The sequence below is a fragment of the Cherax quadricarinatus genome, unplaced genomic scaffold (genome assembly GCF_038502225.1).
Source record: "Cherax quadricarinatus isolate ZL_2023a unplaced genomic scaffold, ASM3850222v1 Contig1880, whole genome shotgun sequence".
NCBI classification, from domain to species: Eukaryota; Metazoa; Arthropoda; class Malacostraca; order Decapoda; family Parastacidae; genus Cherax; species Cherax quadricarinatus.
Genome location: NW_027196906.1, coordinates 54,627 through 74,459, shown reverse-complemented (window position 1 = coordinate 74,459; position 19,833 = coordinate 54,627). Strand labels below are relative to the sequence as shown.

The following is a 19,833-nucleotide window of genomic DNA, read 5'->3' as shown; positions in this document are numbered from 1 at the left end:
CTTGTACTCAAGAAAGTAAGTAAATTAGACAGGAACGATCCCTTTTTAATCATGTTCGTGGCTCATTATTCAAATGACTTTTATTAAGGCAGTTTCTGTGTCTTCAGATGAAGGTTGTGTTGCTGCTGTGTGGCTTGGCTCTGGCTGCTGCCCACCCTACCTGGGAAGAATTTAAGGTAAAATCTTGATTACTTTAACTTAGAAGAGTAACTTTATCATGTTAGGGTAGAAAGGTAATATTTACATGTTTCTGGGGATATGTGCTCATAATGGTATACCTTATAGTATGGTACAACGGTATAAGTATATTTCTCGCCACAGGCTATTCATGAACGCAAGTATGTTGACGCTGAAGAAGAGAATTACCGCAGAAGCGTGTTCGACCATAACTTGCAACTGGTGAAGGACCACAATGCCAAGCACGAGAGGGGAGAGGTGACCTTCACACTGGCAATGAACAAGTTCGGTGACCTGGTAAGTACAGTGACTTAATAAGTACTCTGACCTGATATGTACAATGACATGGCAAGTACGGTGATCTGGTTAGTCCCGCTACTGTGCTTATAAGCAAAACAATTGTAGGATATTATAAAGGATATACACATGTATTTTTCACATATCTGAACATCAAAAACACAATCAATACATAGCTGTAATATTGATATGAACAATATACACAGAACTTGTTATTATTTCCACAAAATATCGTTGATCATTTTACTACAAAAGTTCATTTATGAACGATATATTGTGGGAAGAGATATTTCCTATATTTTTCTTCGTGGTGTCAAACGTAAGTTCATTTCCCACCCAAAAAAATTAAAATATTTTTATATAACTTTGTTATACATAAGATATATAATATACACAGGTATAAGATGCGTTAATACATTTGTTACAATGACAGACTAACGAGGAGTTCAACGCCATGATGAACACATACAAGAGTGGTCAACGTGGAGGTGCTCATGCCAAAGAGTTCGACCTTGATGTCGACGCACCAAAGGCAGCGACTGTTGACTGGCGTACCTCTGGCGCTGTGACCGGTGTCAAGGACCAGGGACAGTGCGGTTCATGCTGGTCCTTCTCTGCTGTAAGTGGTTCACTGTATTACCCATAACTCTATGTTGGTACTAATGTTACCTCTCACTATATGTTGGTACTAATGTTACCTCTCACTATATGTTGGTACTAATGTTACCTCTCACTATATGTTGGTACTAATGTTACCTCTCACTGTTGGTACTGATGTTACCTCTCACTATATATTGGTACTAATGTTGCCTCTATATGTTGGTACTAATGTTACCTCTCACTATATGTTGGTACTAATGTTACCTCTCACTATATGTTGGTACTAATGTTACCTCTCACTATATGTTGGTACTAATGTTACCTCTCACTATATGTTGGTACTAATGTTACCTCTCACTATATGTTGGTACTAATGTTACCTCTCACTATATGTTGGTACTAATGTTACCTCTCACTATATGTTGGTACTAATGTTACCTCTCATTATATGTTGGTACTAATGTTACCTCTCACTATATGTTGGTACTAATTTTACCTCTCACTATATGTTGGTACTAATGTTACCTCTCATTTAAGAGACAGGTGACGCGTGTGGAGCAGGAAAATAATCGATAAATCGAACAAACAGCGAAGAAAAACGAGAAATGAGTTTATATAACAGAATATAGTTTAAAAATCTGGCAATATTTTGGTTTAAATCTGATGGTAGTTCAATGTTTATACATCGAATTATAGTCATTACAACATTTCTTGTGATGACACAACACGTAATACATGTCTTAACATGAAGTAAATTTTCATTTTTTTTTGAGAATTTTTTATTTTGTGTATAAATCTTTCTAGTGTATGTAATCACTATTTGACATCTATACAAAGGTCATTAGAAATGAGGTTAGGTTAGGTAAGATTCGCTTGTCTTAGATGATGACCCGCCTCTGTAGCTTTTGATCATCTGACCGAGGCCTTCCGCTGGCTTACCGGTCCTCCCCTTTAAAAATTATAGTCATAGCTATAACCATTTGCTATAAGGAGTATCAGTAATTGATGAGTCAACATGAGGCACTGAGGTGTGAATAACGGCACTTTAATTAAAATGTTGCATAACTGCATTATTATTAATAATAAAGTTTATCTACCCATTACATTTATTCTAAAGTTATATTATACACAAGATAAGTAACATAGAAGCATAATAAAGACGCCCAAATTATTAACAAAAAGACATATCATGCGGAGCGGTCGAGGTTCAGCATATAGACAGCGTATTCACAAAGAGATTTATATTACGTTTTCTTTGGTCTCTGAGTTAGTGCCACTAGACAAAACTGTCTTATAGGGGTAACTACATAAGATCACTCATATCGTATGTAAAGCCTCAAAATTAGCGTGAGTGTCTCGATTTGTTTTTTCCCAGATACTCGAGTGTGTGCGCCATTAATACTGGATTGAAAGGATTTTCACAGCCAACAAAAAATACTGAATATTTGACAAGCTGATGAACAAATTTTTGAAATATCCAAAATATTTTTGTCTGGGGGTAATAGGCAGATATTTAAAAAAAAATAAAACTTACTAACTGTATTTTGTTTCGGGGAGGGGGATGAAGATAATGTATATTACATTATTTTTGGCCATTAAAAAAATGGATTAGACTTTTTTTTATCAGTTGGGTGCCCCAAAATCTTTTAGCAGTGCCAGTATGTGCCATCTTGCTGCCATATTTTATTTTCAGTAAATATTTGTTTTTCATTTGTTTGTTGGGCGATCTTATAGAAACTTCGTCGAAGATGTGCACATCTTAACGTATATCGAAAATAAACCAACTCGGTCAAAAAAAAAAAAATTGGTATGCCAGTCCCTAAGTTGGTACTGTTTCCTGTCACTCTGTGTATGCTTATTTTTTATGCATACATCTGTTTCACGTCTACATAAGTATATTATATACAAATGTATCTTGTATATAAGTGTATCTTGTACATATATGTATATCTTGTATATATATATATGTATATAAATGCACCATACTTCATCTGTTTGCTAGTTCATGACCACTGTGACGTGTACATAGTTCTTGATTACTTTAAGTACTATATAGCTCTTGATTTCCCACTGTAACTTGCTTATTTTTCAAAACACTTTGGCCCACTACCTGGACCATGGGTATGTGGAGACTATTGCCCACGCCATGGGTATGTAGTGACTACCACCCACATCACGGGGTATATAATACCATATCCACACTCTATTTTTGCAGATTGGTTCACTAAATAATGCACTAATTACGGTCTACTGTTACAGACTGGTTCACTGGAAGCTCAGCACTTCTTCTCTACCGGTAACCTCATCAGTCTCTCCGAGCAGCAACTGGTAGACTGTGCCAATGGTATCTACTACAACCAAGGCTGTAATGGTGGCTGGGTAGATATGGCCTTTGAGTACATCTACGACTATGGCTCCCAGACCGAAGCTTCATACCCGTACTATGCTGTGGTAAGTACCTGGTATATACACTAACATTCAGACCTGTAATATAATGTTGAATTTGGATAAATTATTATTTTAATAATTGGGAAGCACAAAACCCGTAAGGGACTTAAAGCTTCTTCAAAATGCATGGAAATATTTCTACTCTCAGTTCCACAAGCACTCGTTTTTCTACCATTTATTTTAATATAATTGTGAAATTAACGAAAGAAAATATTTCAAGTAGGGCCCTTTTCAGTAGTTTTTTTTTTTTTTTTATTTTTATTAACACATAGGCCGATTCCCACCAAGGTAGGGCGGCCCGAAAAAGGAAAAAAAATCATCATTCACTCCATTACTGTCTTGCCAGAAGTGTGCTTACACTACAGTTATAAAACTGCAACATTAACACCCCTCCTTCAGAGTGCAGGCACTGTATTTTCCATCTCCAGGACTCAAGTCCGGCCTGCCGGTTTCTTCCTATGTCCTTTCTAAATCTAAACTTATCTAATTTAAATCCATTACTGCGGGTTCTCTCTTGGAGAGATATCCTCAAGACCTTGTTAATATCACCTTTATTAATACCTATCTTCCACTTATACACTTCGATCAGGTCTCCCCTCATTCTTCGTCTAACAAGTGAATGTAACTTAAGAGTCTTCAATCTTTCTTCATAAGGAAGATTTCTAATGCTATGTATTAATTTAGTCATCCTACGCTGAATGTTTTCTAACGAATTTATGTCCATTCTGTAATATGGAGACCAGAATTGAGCTGCATAATCTAGGTGAGGCCTTACTAATGATGTATAAAGCTGCAGTATGACCTCTGGACTTCTGTTGCTTACACTTCTTGATATAAATCCCAGTAATCTATTTGCCTTATTACGTATGATTAGGCATTGTTGTCTTGGTTTAAGGTTGCTGCTTACCATAACCCCCAAGTCCTTTTCGCAATCTGTATGGTTAAGTTCTACATTATTTAACTTATAAGTGCTAGGGTTATGGACACTCCCGAGCTTCAGAACCTTGCATTTATCTACATTGAACTGCATCTGCCACTTTTCTGACCAAGAGTAGAGTTTGTCTAAATCCTCCTGAAGTTCCCTAACATCTACGTTTGAATCAATTATCCTACCTATCTTCGTGTCATCGGCGAATTTGCTCATATCACTAGTAATTCCTTCATCAAGATCATTGATATATATTATAAACAGCAACGGGCCCAAGACTGATCCCTGTGGAACGCCACTTGTTACTGATCCCCACTCGGATTTAACCCCATTTATGGACACTCTTTGCTTCCTGTCTGTGAGCCATGATTCGATCCACGAGAGCACCCTTCCCCCAATGCCATGAGCTGCTACTTTCTTCAACAGTCTTTGGTGCAGAACTCTATCAAATGCCTTACTAAAATCTAAGTAAATAATATCAAATTCTTTATTGTGGTCAACAGCCTCAAAAGCTTTACTGAAGAAAGTTAATAAATTAGTTAGACAAGACCGGCCTCTTGTGAATCCATGCTGAGTATCATTAATCAAGCTATGCTTATCGAGATGGCTTCTTATAATCTCAGCTATAATTGACTCTAGTAATTTGCCTACAATTGAGGTCAGGCTTATTGGGCGGTAATTTGACGGTAAAGACTTGTCCCCTGTTTTAAAAATAGGAATTACATTAGCCATCTTCCACATATCAGACACTGCACCTGTTTGAAGAGATAAATTAAAAATATTAGTTAATGGTTCACAGACTTCCATTTTGCATTCCTTTAGAACCCTTGAAAAAACCTCATCAGGACCCGGTGACTTATTTTGCTTCAGTCTGTCTATCTGCTTCACAACCATTTCACTAGTGACTGTGATGTTACATAATTTATCTTCTTCTGATCCACTATAAAAATTAATTACCGGAATATTATTAGTGTCTTCCTGTGTAAAAACCGAGAGAAAATAATTATTTAAAATTGAGCACATTTCATTCTCTTTGTCAGTAAGATGCCCATAGTTATTTTTAAAGGGACCTATCTTATCTCTGACTTTTGTTCTATAGACCTGGAAAAAACTTTTTGGGTTAGTTTTAGAATCCCTAGCAACTTTAATTTCATAGTCCCTTTTAGCTTTTCTTATCCCCTTTTTAATGTCCCTCTTAATGTCAATATACTGATTCATAAGATGACCCTCGCCTCTTTTGATACGCCTATAAATTCCTTTCTTATGCCCTAGTAGATATTTCAGCCTATTATTCATCCATTTTGGGTCATTTCTATTTGATCTAATTTCCTTATAAGGGATAAACGTTCTTTGAGCAGCATGTATTGTGTTCACAAAACTGTCATATTGATAGCTCTCTTCGTTACCCCAGTCAACAGATGATAAGTGTTCTCTAAGCCCATCGTAATCTGCTAAGCGAAAATCTGGGACTGTTACTGAGTTATCCCTACTATCATACTTCCATTCAATTCTACATGTAATTGATTTGTGGTCGCTAGCACCCAGTTCCTCTGAAACTTCTAAATTATTAACAAGGGATTCATTGTTTGCCAGAACTAAGTCAAGCAGGTTATTACCCCTTGTAGGTTCTGTCACAAACTGCTTCAAAAAACAATCCTGAACTACTTCTAAGAAATCGTATGATTCTAAATTCCCAGTCAAGAAATTCCAATCAATTTGACTAAAGTTAAAGTCTCCTAGAATTACTACATTATCGTGCCTTGTGGCCCTAACAATTTCCTCCCATAGTAGTCTTCCCTGGTCCCTATCTAAATTTGGGGGACGGTATATCACACCTAAAATTAATTTTTCATGCCCCTCTGAAAATTCTATCCAAACAGACTCTGTATGTGTTACTTCAGACTTAATACCCGTTTTTATGCAACAGTTCAAGCGATCTCGGACATACAGTGCCACCCCACCCCCCTTCCCGATACTTCTATCTACTTGGAACAATTTAAAACCCTGAATGTGACACTCTGCAGGCCCTGAATCCCTTCATAAGTGTTACTTTGCTCACACTCCAACAGCACGTCAATTATTAAAAACCATTTGTCTCCATTCACTCCTATCAAATACGTTCACGCATGCTTGCTGGAAGTCCTAGCCCCTCGCACACAAAACTTCCTTCACCCCCTCCCTCCATCCTTTCCTAGGCCTACCCCTACCCTGCCATCCCTTTACTTTTCAGTAGATATAATGCTGAATAAGACCTCGTATGGAGGCTGAAGTATTTAAGCAATATTCTTTGTGGGTTAATGAATATATAAGTGTTATTTAACTCTGACAAGTGTTGATGATTCTGCATCAATTATTATGTGTATTAAAGAAGTATTAAAGATGTGACGTGACTGTTTACTGTTGTCATTACTGTTGTAGGACATGAGCTGCCGTTACAACTCCAACAGTGTTGCTGCTACACTGAGGAACTATGTTGACATTCCACAAGGCAGTGAGAGCTCTCTATTGTCTGCTTCTGCCTCAGTGGGTCCCATCTCTGTGGCCATTGATGCCTCTAACTACTCCTTCCAGCTCTATTACAGTGGTAAGTGATATTATTTTACCTACAATAGCTGGGCACATACCAATTATACTCACCTTTATGCTATACTCACCAATTATACCCTCCTTAATGGTATGCTCACCTATTATACACACTTTAACGTTATACCCACTTAAACAATATACTCAACTACTATACCCACCTTATCACTATACTCTCCTCTACCCACCTAAGCTCTATACCCACCTGTTGGACCTACCATAGCTTGATATTATGCCCATCTACGAGGCCAAATACACACAAATCAGAATTTTTGGGGGGAATTAAACGGAAAATATTGAAGTTTTACTAAATTTACTTCCTAGGTTGAAATTACCTCATCTTCTGTACTTATGTCTTCAAAAGAATTTATTGATAAAGCCACTGGATGGCGAAACGTCTACAATAAAGATACCCAGATGTTGCATATGTGTCTTAATCTCACTAAATTTACTTAAAAAATACTTAAAAAATTTAACCTAAGTATAGTAGTGGCAGTATAGTTGCTCCACCACAGGTGTGTACTGGGGTACTAAAGTGCAGTTGTTCCACAACAGGTGTGTGCTCGGGTACTAATGTGTAGTTGTTCCACCACAGGTGTGTACTATGAATCCTCGTGTTCATCCACCAGCCTTGACCACGCTGTACTCGTAGTGGGTTATGGTACTGAGTCTGGCTCAGACTACTGGTTGGTCAAGAACTCCTGGGGCACCAGCTGGGGAGAGTCTGGCTACATCAAGATGGCCCGCGGCAGGAGCAACAACTGTGGTATTGCCACTGAGGCATCATACCCAGTGGTGTAATAACCAGACTCTATCTACCTGCCACTGAAGCTTCATACAAAGTGGTATAGTTATCAGAGATCTTCTATTCCACTAGAGCAAGTGGAGGCTGTTGTATTTCTCAGTGGCATGAGACAACATGGACACTTCAGAAAGAACGTTTGTTCATCTTTGTTCATGGAATATCGTCTCAGAATAAATAATAACTAATACATCTTTTTCAATAACCTTTTAAATCCTTGGTAACAGAGTTAATTACTCACACTGAGGAGGATCCTCAGCTTGTATCAGGATTACATTATACTGCTAGGAGAATCTAATCCTGAGCCACATAAAGGAGACATCCGTCGTTGCGTACTGAAACCTGATATTCACTGGGCTTATGTTCCTGGAAGTGATGTTAAGCCTGAAGCCTCAGTCACCTTCCACTTTACACTGAAACCTCTTGCACACTGGGGTCGTTATTCCTGCAGCTGATGTGAAATCTAAATCTTGACAGACAATCTTAGATATTTTAGTTAAAAGTTTGTATGGCAATATTTTCTTAAATATTGCAGTAATCTACTTAATTTTGACATTGAAAGAGAATGAATGCATTCTGAATGAAATTATCTGTTTTCTTAATTTAGTGGTTGTTTACCAAGCAGGAAGAAAATTTACTAAGATCTTAATGGATTGTGAAAACATGCAATTACATTAACTTTTATAACATTTCCTTGAAGCTCATCTCTAGGAATCCCTTAAATTATTTGCGTAAACAACTAATTGCTCAAGAATGAATTTGTCTACTGGCAGGGCTGCGTCTACTCTCGTTACCACGTCCCTATATAAGAACAATAGCAACAAGAGAGATGGTGAAGGTTTTGAGTGCTAAGGGCTGAAACATCTAGCAGGTATATGTAAATGCAATATATCGAAGTGAAAGCATTGCAACCTTTGGGAAGGGGTTCAGGGAAACTGCTTAACAGATTTTATGTGTAGATGTGTAAAGTACAGAGTCTCCACTGTGAAGGAAGGAGGATGCTGCAATTCGGATGCTGCCTGAATTGTGATCTCTGCTCATTTCTCCAGTGATGGCGATATATAAAAATGTATTCAGTCTTAGACTAGAAGATATACAATTGGATAAAACTGAGATGATATAGGTGCCACAAGGAATGACAGAAAACAGTATTTTAAGCATCCTGTCTCTATGTTCTGCATCCAACAAATTGGCAGTTTTTTCTGACAGCCACTACCACAGTGTGTGACACTGTCCTCATCCATATCACCTCAGCAGACGAGTATACCAGATAAAGCAAAATTAATTACCAGGCCATAATAAGCGCTTTCAGTGGATACTTAAAAAATTACCCGAGCCTCCTATAAACGATTAGGCTGGGATTTAAATTTGAATATTTTGTGCTTTGAAGAAAGACGTTTTTCACATTATGGTTTAAAGTGTTGAAAACGACAATATGCATAATAACAACCGATTATACAATTGCGCATTGAAAAAAATGAATCAAAAGCCTTTCCCTTGCTCAGTATACATTCTTCTTCCTCACCAGACATTACGCAGTTTTAATCATCATTTTAAACTTAATCAGTGACCCAAAATTAGTAAAGAATAATAAGTTATATTACCAAGACGTTTTAGCACAGCTGACATGAGTTCAATATATCACTGCAAAAGATACTGAATAATGGAACTTAGTTAGTCACTGAATACTTAGTTTAATATTTCACTAGAAACGGGTATCGTGGCGGAGATGTAGAAGATAGCTAATGAAGTCCTTTCTAAAGTCTCTCATATATGTTTAAAGATATATTTTTTCGTATATGTTAATGTAAAAATTAGTAATTTTGTACCAAAAGAACCTTAGAAAACTTACCTAACCTTATTATAACAAGCGCAATTTAAATTAGCCTTATCCATCTAAATATATTTAAAATAAGTTTACAATAGTTTTAATAATAAACAAACACAATGAAATATATTTTTAACTTTACGTTCAGAATGATCTTCGCAAAATTATTACATACAAAAATTTTTGCTTTCCATATTCGGTAAGAAGAGCACTGCTATTTATGCCAAAATCGCAAGTTTTAGCCATTCTGTCACTGTGGCAGACACCTACTCGCTATAATCTGAAGCTGAAGGGCTTACAGCCACAAGCTAGAGGGAGACCCTGAAGATCCGTAAATATGAAGGCTCTTCCCCTTGCTATAACTTCATCCCAGTAAGGTTGCAGACCCTAGAGCATGGAGCAAGTGTGCTCTAAAGTTCCTCAAAGAGCTGGGTGAAAAGCTCGTCACAGAAACTAAGGATCACAGAGCAGCCAGCTTCCTCTTTCATAGACTCAGTGTTGCGATCCAGAGAGGAAATGCCTGCAGCATTCTGGACACGCGGCCCCCCGCCTGGATGCTGGACGAAGTATTCGAGATGTTGCTCTGAGATGTTATTTATGTTGTTCTATTCCACAGTGTATTTTTGCCAACGTATTTTGTCTTTAAATAAAGTTCACATAGAATATATAATATAAGGGATGGTAGGAGAAGAAAATATTCAAACAGTTTCAGGGAGAACCTTGAGTTTTACCTGAAGGAAGTTTATTCTTTTCTCTGAAGATAAGGGTCCTCAGGACCTATGCCAGTAGGCTGGTATAGGCCTCAACTATGACCAGTAGACTGGCATAAGCCATAACTATGACCAGTAGGCTGGCATAGGCCACAACTATGACCAGTAGGCTGGCATAGGCCACAACCATGACCAGTAGGCTGGCATAGACCACAACTATGTCCAGTAGGCTGGCATAGGCCACAACTATGACCAGTAGGCTGGCATAGGCCACAACTATGACCAGTAGGCTGGCATAGGCCACAACTATGACCAGTAGGCTGGCATAGGCCACAACCATGACCAGTAGGCTGGCATAGACCACAACTATGTCCAGTAGGCTGGCATAGGCCACAACTATGACCAGTAGGCTGGCATAGGCCACAACCATGACCAGTAGGCTGGCATAGACCACAACTATGTCCAGTAGGCTGGCATAGGCCACAACTATGACCAGTAGGCTGGCATAGGCCACAACTATGACCAGTAGGCTGGCATAGGCCACAACCATGACCAGTAGGCTGGCATAGACCACAACTATGTCCACAACTATGACCAGTAGGCTGGCATAGGCCACAACTATGACCAGTAGGCTGGCATAGGCCACAACTATGTCCAGTAGGCTGGCATAGGCCACAACCATGACCACTAGTGAATGTTTTAACTGGCGAGTTTCACATCAACATTAATTATTCAAAGCTAAATCGACGAACTGTTTTTTATGTTGCCATTACGTCTTAATGCCCTTAAAACCATTGTACAAAAGTTTTATATCGCGAACTCAAAATTTAAATAAAAATATAATAATTTTTCAGCCCTGGTATGAGAGAACCTTGAATCTGGTGCAGTGCTCTTGATGTTAGGAACTGGAGCACCTCCTTCCCTTCCCCAGGTGCGTATGATCCCTACGGGCCTAGAGCTTCCAGTAAAACATAACATAATCACACCTACCAGTGAACAGACTTATCTCCTGCGTAAACCAAATACTTGTTTCTCTAGACCTCACGAATTTTGAAGATTGAGACACTTATGCAACATATGGGATTCTTCAACACTTGTCCAACTCTTGGACGAGGACCTACTTGCCTCCTCCTGGTTCGCCTCACCTAACTACAGTACATAAGCCACTTCTGCGGCCATATGCTGTACTTTCTACAAGACTGATGGATTGAACACATCGACTCCAGGCTGAGGGACTGATTACCTCAAACTCCTCCTCTCCTTACATTATTCTCCTTTGTAATGGACTGATGAAGCCACTGTGTGGCGAAACGTTTCTTCAATAAAAATTCCCATATGTTGCTTAAGTGTCTAAATCTTCTACTTGTCGGTTTTTAAACCATTTATCACTTACGAATTTTCTCCGCATTATTTTCTAGGTATCACGCATCGTACGTGTCATTGACACTAATATGGTCCCAGGGCAGAAATGTCTCCAAATAAACAAAATCTGAACACATGTACTTTCTCTCAGATGGAATGCATATACACAGACAAGTATACACTCAAGGCCGCGGGAACCATAACATACTCCTCTCTGATAAGTAACGTCCCCTGGTACGTGATAGTGTTTGGGGAAACCCATAGTGATCATACGCACCTGGGAAAGGGTAGGAGGTGCTCCAGTTATTAATATCAAGAGCACTGCATCAGCATCAAGGTTCCCTTTTATTCTGTGACTGAAAAATTATTACGCTCTTATTTAAATTTTGAGTTCACGATAGACAGACAAATTTTTACAATGGTTTTGAAAGCAATCAGATGTTATGGGTACATAAAAAAAACATTATGTAGATTTAACTTAGAATAACCAATGTTAATGTGAAAATCGTCAAGTATAACATTCACTTGTGGTCACAGTTGTGGCTTATGCCAACCTTCCTACCGTAGCTGTACCATGGTACAGTAGGTAATTCACTAGTCTGCTAATTTCAACACTACCTTGCCATGGGTTTCATGCGTAATATGTATTATGCAAGTTATTCCAAGCGTCGTCCTACCCATGTTACACATACAAACACTTGTGGCTCCCACACTGACTCTCACGAGGTACAGAAGTAATCAATGTACCATATGTTCAACACACATTTATTGTTCACGTTGTTATGACACGAAGAAGGTGGTGTTATCTGTCCTCGTGCGGGAGTACTGACTGTACTCAGTACCAGTACATGTACGACAAAAGGGGGATTGTAATTGATCTATTAACTTGTTAGAAGCAGGTCAGTAGCAGCTTCTTTGCATGCTAGATAGGCCTAGGCGTACATAGAACAAAAGAAGCACTATAGTGAACCTACAACTGGCCTACAACTGTTGACCCACTGCAGGCCTACTGCTAACCTACTTCTGGCTTACTGCTCGTCTACTGGCTAATGACCTACTACTGGCTTTTGGCTGGCCTACTGCTGCCCTATTACTAGCCTAATGCTGGCCTACTGCTACTAGTGCACTACTGGCCTGATAAATTAGACAAATGTTCAACTCTTGGGTATCATTACTAAGGAAACGTTTCGCCACACAGTCCTATACACAGAAGAATGGTGAAGTTCAGGACTTTGAAGTAATCAGTCCATGAGCCTTCAGTAGATGTGATCAGTCTATCAATCTTGATAAGACTGTCGGTTCTCTGAACCATTTATTTGCACTCCTGTCAGATACAGCAGCAGCTGCGACTGCTTCACCTCACCTGTTTACAGTATATAAACCACTCCTTCGCACATATGCTGTATTCCGTTCAAGGACGAGGGTCTGACTACCTCTAACTCCTTCTGATCTTCACCATTCTTCTTTGCACAGGACTGATGAAGTCACTGTGTGGCGACCTACTGACCTACTACTGACCTACTGCTGACCTACTGCTGACCTACTGCTGACCTACTACTGACCTACTACTGACCTGCTGCTGACTTACTGCTGACCTACTGTTGACCTACTACTGACCTACTGCTGACCTACTGCTGACTTACTGCTGACCTACTGCTGACCTACTACTGACCTATTGCTGACCTACTACTGACCTACTACTTACCTACTGCTGACTTACTGCTGATTTACTGCTGACCTACTGCTGACCTACTACTGACCCACTGCTGACCTACTATTGACCTACTGCTGACTTACTGCTGATTTACTGCTGACCTACTGCTGACCTACTACTGACCTACTACTGACCTACTGCTGACTTACTGCTGACTTACTGCTGATTTACTGCTGACCTACTGCTGACCTACTACTGACCTACTACTGACTTACTGCTGACCTACTGCTGACCTATTACTGACTTACTTCTGACCTACTGCTGACCTACTGTTGACCTACTACTGACTTACTGCTGACCTACTGCTGACCTACTACTGACTTACTGCTGACCTACTGCTGACCTACTACTGACTTACTGCTGACCTACTACTGACCTACTACTGACTTACTGCTGACCTACTACTGACCTACTACTGACTTACTGCTGACCTACTGCTGACCTACTGCTGACCTACTACTGACCTCCTACTGACCTACTACTGACCTACTACTGACCTACTGCTGACCTACTGCTGACCTACTGCTGACCTACTACTGACCTACTACTGACCTACTGCTGACCTACTGCTGACGTACTACTGACCTACTGCTGACCTACTGCTGACCTACTACTGACCTACTGCTGACCTACTGCTGACCTACTGATGACCTACTACTGACCTACTACTGACCTACTACTGACCTACTGCTGACCTACTGCTGACCTACTCCTGACCTACTACTGACCTACTACTGGCCTACTACTGACCTACTGCTGACCTACTGCTGACCTACTGCTGACCAACTACTGACCTACTACTGACCTACTGCTGACCTACTGCTGACGTACTAGTGACCTACTGCTGACCTACTGCTGACCTACTACTGACCTACTGCTGACCTACTGCTGACCTACTGCTGACCTACTGCTGACCTACTGCTGACCTACTACTGACCTACTACTGACCTACTACTGACCTACTGCTGACCTACTACTGACCTACTGCTGACCTACTGCTGACCTACTGCTGACCTACTGCTGACATACGGCTGACCTACTGGTGACTTACTGCTGACCTACTGCTGACCTACTGCTGACTTACTGCTGACCTACTACTGACCTACTGCTGACTTACTGCTGACCTACTGCTGACCTACTGCTGACTTACTACTGACCTACTGCTGACTTACTGCTGACCTACTGCTGATCTACTGCTGACCTACTGCTGACCTACTGCTGACCTACTGCTGACCTACTACTGACCTACTGACCTACTGCTGACTTACTGCTGACTTACTGCTGAGCTACTGCTGACTTACTGCTGACCTACTACTGACCTACTGCTGACCTACTACTGACCTACTACTGACCTACTGCTGAATTACTGCTGACTTACTGCTTACCTACTGCTGACCTACTGCTGACTTACTGCTGACTTACTGCTGACCTACTGCTGACCTACTGCTGACTTACTGCTGACCTACTGCTGACTTACTGCTGAACTACTGCTGACTTACTGCTGACCTACTGCTGAACTACTGCTGACTTACTGCTGACCTACTGCTGACTTACTGCTGAACTACTGCTGACTTACTGCTGACCTACTACTGATCTACTGGCTTACTACTTTTCTACTACTGATCTACTGGCTTACTACTGATCTACTGGCTTACTACTGATCTACTGGCTTACTACTGGTCTACTACTGATCTACTGGCTTACTACTGATCTACTGGCTTACTACTGATCTACTGGCTTACTACTGGTCTACTACTGATCTACTGGCTTACTACTGGTCTACTACTGATCTACTGGCTTACTACTGGTCTACTACTGATTTACTGGCTTACTACTGTCTACTACTGATTTACTGGCTTACTACTGGTCTACTACTGATCTACTGGCTTACTACTGGCCTACTGCTGATCTACTGGCTTACTACTGACTTACTACTGATCTGTTGGCTCACTACTGACCTACTACTGACCTACTGGCTTACTATTGGCCTACTACTGATCTACTGGCTTACTTCTGGCCTACTACTGATCTACTGGCTTACTACTGGCCTACTACTGATCTACTGGCTTACTACTGGCCTACTACTGATCTACTGGCTTACTACTGGTCTACTACTGATCTACTGGCTTACTACTGCTCTACTACTGATCTACTGGCTTACTACTGCTCTACTACTGATCTACTGGCTTACTACTGGCCTACTAGGGATCTACTGGCTTACTACTGGCCTACTACTGATCTACTGGCTTACTACTGGCCTTCTACTGATCTACAGGCTTACTACTGGTCTACTACTGATCTACTGGCTTACTACTGGTCTACTACTGATCTACTGGCTTACTACTGGTCTACTACTGATCTACTGGCTTACTACTGGTCTACTACTGATCTACTGGCTTACTACTGGTCTACTACTGATCTACTGGCTTACTACTGATCTACTACTGATCTACTTTCTTACTGGTCTGCTACTGATCTACTGGCTTACTACTGGTCTACTACTGATCTACTGGCTTACTACTGGTCTACTACTGATCTACTGGCTTACTACTGGTCTACTACTGATCTACTGGCTTACTACTGATCTACTACTGATCTACTTTCTTACTGGTCTGCTACTGATCTACTGGCTTACTAGTGTCCTACTTCTGATGTACTGGCTTACTACTGGTCTACTACTGATCTACTGGCTTACTACTGGTCTACTACTGATCTACCGGCTTTCTACTGGACTACTACTGATCTACTGGCTTACTACTGGCCAACTACTAATCTACAGGCTTACTACTGGTCTACAACTGATCTACTGGCTTACTACTGGTCTACTACTGATCTACTGGCCTACTACTGATCTGTTGGCTTACTACTAACCTACTACTGATCTACTGGCTTACTACTGATCTATTTGCTTACTACTAACCTGCTACTGATCTACTGGCCTACTACTGATCTATTTGCTTTCTACTAACCTGCTACTGATCTACTGGCTTACTACTGGTCTATTTGCCTACTAATAATCTACTACTGGCTTGCTACCGACTCATTTTAAGGTTTTTCAATAAAAATGAGAGAGAATGAACTCATACTACAAGAATATTGACTGTGATAAAATACGGAAAGTAACAAAGAGATGGATGCAGAGATTACCAATTAGAGAAAGTTCCATATTACTCTCAGATTAATAAATATTTTTAAATTGAATAATTAAAAGCTATTTTTTTAAAGCAGTCACCCCTGCACGGTTATTGTGATGGATCTCAGCCGCAATTATGCTGAGTACACTTGTTATACAGCCGTATTCTGTCTTAACAGTACCAGAGGCTACCACCGCATCCATGTCTAACTCCAGCCCTACTGACAGCTGTGTATATTGCAGTACATGTATCACTATTTTAGGTATTAAAATATCATTGACTGGTTGTGTACAGGTGTCATGCAGGTTTAATGATCCTCGTACAGTAGACTTAATATTAAACCCCATTGATCAACAAACATGCCTTAATGACCCTAGTGTAGTAGATATAGTTTTAACCCCCATTATATAGCAGACCAGCCTCAATCACCCTTGTGTACTAGACTTTAAACCCCATTAACCATTGATCCTTAATGATCTTCGTGTAGTAGACAGACTTTTGAACCTCATTAATTAATCAACCAGCTATAATGACCTTAGTGTAGTACATAGACTTTAAACCCTCATTAATCAATCAGTCTGAATGGCACTACTGTGGTAGAAAGATTTAACACCATTAGCCAACCAACTAGCCTTAATGACCCATGGATAACTGATAGACTTTAAACTACATTAACCAATCTGGCAACCTTAATGACCTTCGCATAGTAAATAGACTAAACCCCATTAACCAATCAAACATCCTTAATGACCCTTGTGTATTAGACTTTAAACCCTCATTTACCCACCATCCAGCCCTCAAGACCTTCATGTAGTAGATAGGTTTTAAACCTCACTGCCCATGCAACCAGTTCTAATGAATCTCGTTTGCTAGATAAAGTGAAGATCAATGGATTGATTTAAAATGCATTATATACTGCAACCTTCGGTGGCTAATTAATTATTTATATAATAACTAAATAATTGGGCACCGCCAGAGATTAATGTTTGTGTATATTTCGCCTGCTCTTCCGAATTCCTTGCATTGTTAAAATCTCTAGTTGGTCGATGCATGCAGGGGATGAGATGAAAAGCTGTAAGCCTTTTCCCTGAAAGCTGACTGCCTTGGATCAACGTCTAGCGCGAGCTGGGCGCCAAGGTATTGGTCCAGTGTAGTGTGAATGTTATAGCACTGCATACCTTGTTCCAAGGTTCGTAGGTTCGAGTCTCCTTCGGCCAGAGATCAGTGTTTGTGTATATTTCGCCTGCTCTTGCGAATTCCTTGCATATATATATATATATATATATATATATATATATATATATATATATATATATATATATATATATATATATATATATATATATATATATATATATATATATATATATATATACATGTCGTGCCGAATAGGCAGAACTTGCGAACTTGGCTTAAATAGCAACGCTCATCTTGCCATATAGGACAAGCGAAAATTTGTGTATGCAATAATTTCGCCAAAATCATTCTAAACCTAACGAAAAAAATATATTTCACTGTGTTTGTTTAGTATTAAATTACTGTAAACAAATCTAAAATGTATTTAGTTGGGTTAGGCTAAAATAAATTGTTCTTGTTATAATAAGATTAGGTAAGTTTTCTAAGATTCTTTTGATGCAAAATTAAAATTTTTTACATAAACATTAATGAAAAAAATATATCTTTAAACGTATAAGAGAAAATTTTAGAAAGGTGTTAATTTTAAATGAGTTCTTGCTAATTGACCAGTTTTACATATTCGGCACGACATATATATATACATACACATATATATATATATATATATATATATATATATATATATATATATATATATATATATATATATATATATATATATATATATATATATATATATACAATAAGATCACAGTAAACAGGTGATTTTAAAGTATGCAAAGCAACCACTGTGAAAGAGTAGTGAAATTCCAGGCGCTTTCGTGACTACTCCCATTGTCAATAAACTATCGTTGACAATGTGAGTACTCACGAAAGTGCTTTGAATTTCACTACTCTTTCACAGAGGTTGTTTTGTACATATATATATATATATATATATATATATATATATATATATATATATATATATATATATATATATATATATATATATATATATATATATATATATATATATCAGTAACAACACTGTGCTAGCCAAGGATAAGAACCCATGTTGTACTGGCCTGCCTCATGATAAGCAAGAACCACATGACGCTTTAAACCACAGGACCACCCAACCCTACAAGAATCAATCAATCAAGTTTATTCTCTATAAAGATTACAATGCGGGGTTTACAGATTTTGGATATTGTGTGGTTTACATGTTATAAAATACTAATTACAGAGGGGGCCACTAGGACACCTAACATGGCTAGGCATTTCGGGCAGACTTAGATCAATTCTTAACTCTAAATTAATACAGATTATGGAGTAAGCTGGTATTAAGGCTAAGTGACTACGTAATAGTTTGTGAGTTTAGCAATGTAAATGCTTTTGTTTTGGCACAATACACAGGTTCTATATTGTAGTATCACAGGCAAACTTATGACTAGTTAGGATTCATTATTTAATGATTAAGGTTCGTATTTCTGTAATTATAGTCAAGTGGGTGAGTGAGTGTAAGTGTGAACAGGTGGTTTTCATGTAGTTAGTTGTCGGGCTGTATCAGGGAGATAAGATGTTGTCTAACGGTAGTTTTGAAGGTGATGAATGTGTCTGCAGTTCTAGAGCTTTCAGGTAGGGTGCTCCAGATTTTAGGCCCTTTGACATAAATTGAATTTTTGTAAAGATTTAGTCGGACACGGGGAATGTCATAGAGATGTTTGTGTCTGGTGTTATGCCTGTGGATCCTGTCACAACTATCAAGAAAACGTTTTAGATCAAGGTTAATATTGGAATTTAAGGTCCTGTAGATGTAGATTGCACAGTAGTACGTGTGGATGTTCTGAACAGGGAGTAAGTTTAGATCTATGAAGAGTGGGTGGGTGTGTTGCCAGGGATGGGATTTAGTGATTATTCTTACTGCAGCTTTTTTTGAGTTATTATTGGCTTTAATTGTGTTGCTGCAGTTGATCCCCAAGCACAAATAGCATAGGTGAGGTATGGATAAATGAGTGAATGGTATAGTGTGAGAAGGGTAGTTTGCGGCACGTAGTATTGTGTCTTGGAGAGGATTCCAACCGTTTGGGATACTTTTTTTGTTATGTATTGGATATGGGTGCTGAAATTC

General features: G+C 39.2%; 1 protein-coding gene across 1 annotated transcript; it reads left to right on the top strand.

The window, feature by feature from the left end:
- Positions 1–107: 107 nt before the first annotated feature.
- Positions 108–8,025, top strand: LOC128705421 (digestive cysteine proteinase 1-like; the record flags this gene model as incomplete). Its single annotated transcript, XM_070081170.1, is given in 6 exon segments — positions 108–176; positions 322–474; positions 908–1,093; positions 3,334–3,525; positions 6,869–7,034; positions 7,629–8,025. Coding segments are annotated over 6 exon segments (972 nt in total). The 3' UTR covers positions 7,835–8,025.
- Positions 8,026–19,833: the final 11,808 nt, after the last annotated feature.